The sequence below is a fragment of the Erigeron canadensis genome, chromosome 3 (assembly GCF_010389155.1).
Source record: "Erigeron canadensis isolate Cc75 chromosome 3, C_canadensis_v1, whole genome shotgun sequence".
Lineage (NCBI taxonomy): Eukaryota > Viridiplantae > Streptophyta > Magnoliopsida > Asterales > Asteraceae > Erigeron > Erigeron canadensis.
Genome location: NC_057763.1, coordinates 6,253,537 through 6,258,685, shown reverse-complemented (window position 1 = coordinate 6,258,685; position 5,149 = coordinate 6,253,537). Strand labels below are relative to the sequence as shown.

Below are 5,149 nucleotides of genomic sequence, written 5' to 3'. Positions count from 1 at the left end.
TGATATTAACATTATCAAATAATGATACAAGTTAATAACTTATCAAATAATGCATTAAAATCCTTATTTGGTCCTCCTTTTTTATGCTTTGATGTTTTTTACACGTAACTTCAATAATCGGTGCAACTATCTTAAATTATATATGAAGTCTTTTTTTTTTCTTTCTTTTTTCAAAAATAAAATCTTATTTCAACAATCAAAAATATGGCGACCGATTTATATGAGCAAAAGTAGTTGAGTAGGAAGAGTATTTCGTGTTATGTTGTTTAATTACCCTTTGAAACTTGATGATTGATATATACTACAAAGTTTATTTTGTATTCAAACAAAATCTTAAATACTTATAGCATATATATTACTCACACGTTGTTACGAGAAATAAAGAAAATTGCGGATAAATATGAAGGTACGTTTATGGTGCGTGAACGTATGCACAAACTCGTAAATGTTGACAATTGATTGAAACCCGATGTTGAATTATTTTATTGAGATTCAAATGTTGTTTTATGTGAGTATTAGTCGAAATGGAGATGGAAAAGAGAGTAAGAAGAGAAAGTGGAGTGTGTTTTGATGTGATTTTTTTATGATCTTAATTGGTAGTTTTGACAAATCTTTCATCTCAAATTACATTATTTTCAATAGGGGATTTTTTTTCATTAGGAAGTAGAGATTATTAGTTAATTAAACATGTTAATACCTACATATTACATGTTTTTAAAATCTAGTTAAACTTATCATAATTTACTCCGTATTAAATTAGCAATAAACGTAAAAGACAAAAGCAAAAATTGTGTAATGACTTCTTGTGTGTGGTCACCATCTTTTTTTTAACTCTTTTGTCTGCACCCTGAAAATAACACTTCAAGATTGTTCATTGTGAATTTGTGATACTCAATATATGTACGTTTTCTTCTAATTATTACATTTTGTAGTTTTATGATATTTTTTGAAGTACAAATAATTCTAATGTTCTGTTGTGACATGTAATAATCATATATCTTGCTTTAGTTGTGTTAATAATAATAAAAAAGTTAATTTTGCAAACGTAGATCCAAAACACCAAAATTTTCTTGATTTGCAATTGAATGAAGGCCATGTAAACATTAGTTAAGTTTCACGTTGATTAGAGGCTTTTAGAGCAATAACTTAGGCATACAAAACATCCACTTACACCATCATACTTCATACTTATATTATAAAAAAAAAGCCTTTTTTATTTTTAAAAATATTGAAAGTTACTGTATGCGATATAACAGAAATACCTTTTACTTATTTTCTAAATCACCTTATTCTTTAGTTACTAATTTAATTACTTTTACTAATATACTAAAAATACTTTTAATGAAATAAATACATGTATTAGTCGTCACCACCACCCGTGATCACCGCATTGTCGTTTCCATCGCCGCATCGCGCGGGAACCATGCTAGTCATAATTAAAATAAATTTCTTGTCTTGTGTTGCATCTTGATTAATGTACTCGTATTAATTATTATATCCTTCTCATTCCACATTCCCACCTTCCTTTACTTCTCTAACCTACACACCCCACACATACATCTGCATACACTCATATTTTCACCTTCACTTTACACACACTCACATTTATAACCACAATATGACCGACAAACCCAATTCCAATTTCCAATGGAACTACCACCCAACTCCTTTGCTCCTACTTTTTCTCATTTCCACAACCACCTCATCTCCAACACCACCTCCGCCGCAACCCTTGCCGGAGCTACCTTCATCACCACCACACATTTCCACCCTCAAACCAAGCATGACTATATTAATTGGAATCATAACCACTATATTTTCAATTACTTTCCTTTTACTCCTTTATACTAAACATTGCCGTAGAAACTCGAATAGTTCAAGTTATCCGAGACATACTGTCTCGGTTCATTTAACCGACAGAATAAACTCAGGAATAGACCGAACAATTATCGAGTCTCTCCCGGTTTTCCGGTTCGGTTCATTAACGGGACAAAAAGACGGCTTGGAATGCGCCGTCTGTTTGTCCCGTTTTAACCGCAACGAAATGTTGCGGTTGTTGCCTAAATGTAAACACGCTTTCCACGTGGAGTGTGTTGACACGTGGCTTGACCAACATTCCACTTGCCCGCTTTGCCGGTACCGGGTCGACCCGGAAGACATTTTTCTTATAACAAATGAGGAAAACAATTCTATTTATGAAAAAGAAGAAGAAAAAGAAATAATTCCAAGACGTGTCTCTGGCAGACATTCATCTGCCGGAGAGAAAAGAACACAGATCTCCGTGTTGAAGGATTCAACACGGAGATCTTTAGACAGTTTTAGTAGAAAAAAGTTCGTCAGAAAAACGAGAAATAAAAAAGAAGAAACAACGCCGATGAAACACAGAAAGGACGGAATGTTATTGGAAGAGAGTAAAGAAACGAGGAGGTTTGAGCATAGGATAGTAGTGGGGACAGGTGGCGGAGGGTACAGGTGGAGTGACGTACAGCCGTCGGATCTTTTGTATTTAAGATCAGAAATGATATTGAGTGATCATGTGCGGAGATTGAAGAGATCTAGACCGTCCGTTTTGCATGAGGTGGGGAATAATAATAACAATAATAATAATAATGGTGGTTTGTGGCAGAATGTAATAAATTCGAGAAGTGTGTCGGAAATGACAGGATTGAGTAGGTTTGGAAATAATGAAATGGTGTCGAGGTGGTTGGCTCGTTTTTCTGAACCTAAATCCCAGCGTAATTCTTCTTCTTCCAACGTTTAGTTCACAAGACACAAGTTATTCTTTGACGATTTCGGTAAACGGGGCAGATTATTTGAGAATTACGAGTCTTGTAGTTATTTTTTGATTAATTTTCTGACCATTTTAATATGTTTGGATAGGATAATTTTTGATGATTTTGGTCTAGACTCTAGAGTAGATTTATCTTGCACTTTGGTTGAATCCATTAGGATATTTTAGTTTTAAACATTTAAAAACGATTATTATTGAATTTATTTATTATTATACACGACGAAATGTGGAGAAGTTACATTACGTGGTTGTTATTTAACAACCAATGGTATGTCTTTTATGTTTGTCAACTACTGATTCGTATACTCATGTGTGGGAAGGTGAGAATGTCACATTACTTCCATCAAAAAATAGTCAACATGGAAAATGGATGAATAGGAAGGGATAAAAAATATATAGCAGAGTGAGTGGCGGCTTAAAAACTTATGTTTTTTTGTTTTTTTAAGAGCACAAAAGTTTATCAAATCAAGCCTCTATTTATACAGACAGACTTTTTGGGTGCTAAGATTCAAAGTCGAGAGGGAAACAACCCAGATCGTACACTAAGGTCCCTAAGCAATCACTTAGTGGAAAAGGAAGTGATCGAGCTTGATGTAGTGGGATCGTTTGGATTGTTACAACCTCTAGCAGATGGCTTAAGGTTTTTAGAGGTCTGAAACGAGATCAATTTTAAGGCCTAACTTATTGCCTAACTTTGTTATTGAATAAATAGTAATAAAAAAGGTGCAGATTGATGCAAAAACCAAAAAGGTGTTACTGCAATGCAAATTATATAATGATACATAGTCCAAAATACAAACATTAAATCCAATATACGATATATTGAGGCTTAGGATTTCGGGGGCTAAAAACGATCATTTAGTCTCATAGTAGTGTTGAGTCACCTCTGAGTAGAGCAGGGGTGGAGCTAGTAGGGGACTGGGGGGGGGGGTGCTTAGCCCCCGCTAACCATTCATGTTTTTGGTTTTTCTTGAAGCAAGCCACCCCCTATTTATAAATGTATGATTTTTATCCATGACAGCTCAAGTAAACCTTTACATTTGGTACATTTGGTCCGTATACTCGAAAAAATAAAAAGTTACATTTGGTCCGTCCCAAATCCGTCCCTAATAGCGAGGAATTAGGGATGGCCAAATATTTTTCTATTTTTTAAAAATCCATTTTTCGCCAAAACGAATGAACATTCATTCCTAAATACAATTATATAACTAAATTGTTCATATTTAAAATTTAAAAAGTGTAAAAACTCACACAACTCTACGACTTTATGTACAACCAGTAAGTTCGAGTATAAAACTACATATACACCGACTTGGTTGAACGTGTAAACGCCACAAACAAATCGTTTGTTGGTGGGTAGATCACCATTAGAACTCTAATTTTATAAATACACTTTATCATTACTTGTTTATGCAAATCATTGGTTGTATAATCGAAAAAATAAAAAAATTACATTTGGTCTGTCCCAAATCCGTCCCTAATAGCGACGGATTAGGGACGGCAAGATGTAATTCCGTCGTAAAAGATTACCGACGGATTTGGGACGGCAAAATTAAAGTCCGTCGTAAATCCGTCCCTAATAGCGACGGATTAGGGACAACTAGATTTAAGTTTGCCGTAAATTCGTCGTAAAAAATTAGATTTTGTCCGTCCCTAATACCGACGGATTAGGGACGACAGTTTAAGTCCGTCATTTTCATCTTCTATTTCATGAAATATATTTGTAATAAGCTCCCTAGAGAATCTCTTGACTAGTAAATCAAGGAACTCATCCCATCAGTGCCCTCTTGTTAGTGCTAGTCAGCTACCATCCTAAATCCGTCCCTAATAGCGACGGTTTATATATCCGTCGGTAATCCGTCCTTGATCCGTCGTAAATGTTTTTGTATGATTTTAATTGGTTGGTTGTCTCAAATCTGTCAGAAATCCATCTTTAATTTGGGACGGATTTTTTTCCGTCACAAATCTATCGGTAATATCAGTTTCTCTTGTAGTGCCACAATAATGAAACTTAATTGATATGCTGTAATATGGGTGAACATCCTTAAAATTTAAGGAGAACACTTAAAACATCATTTTGATGCATTAAATGTTCATAAAGCTAACATAGTGTATAACTAATTATCATTATTTAAGTGTTTAACAAATATACATTGATCCGTCAAAATCGAAAAAATTACGTTTTTTGTTGTATGCATTCATTTTGATGAATATGCATCTAAGATAGATGCATAAAACAAAAAACATGTTTTTCTCGATTTTGACTGTTGTTAAACATTTAAATAATGATAATTAGTTATACAATATGTTAGTTTTACGGACTTTTAATGCATGATGTTTTTAGCTATTCTCAACGTA

General features: G+C 33.9%; 1 protein-coding gene across 1 annotated transcript; it reads left to right on the top strand.

The window, feature by feature from the left end:
• The first annotated feature begins 1,553 nt into the window (after positions 1 to 1,553).
• On the top strand, positions 1,554 to 2,971 carry LOC122594012 (RING-H2 finger protein ATL43). The gene has a single exon (XM_043766487.1). It carries the CDS (start codon positions 1,619 to 1,621, stop codon positions 2,759 to 2,761), a length of 1,143 nt encoding a protein of 380 aa, XP_043622422.1. The 5' UTR covers positions 1,554 to 1,618; the 3' UTR covers positions 2,762 to 2,971.
• The last annotated feature ends 2,178 nt before the right edge of the window (positions 2,972 to 5,149 follow it).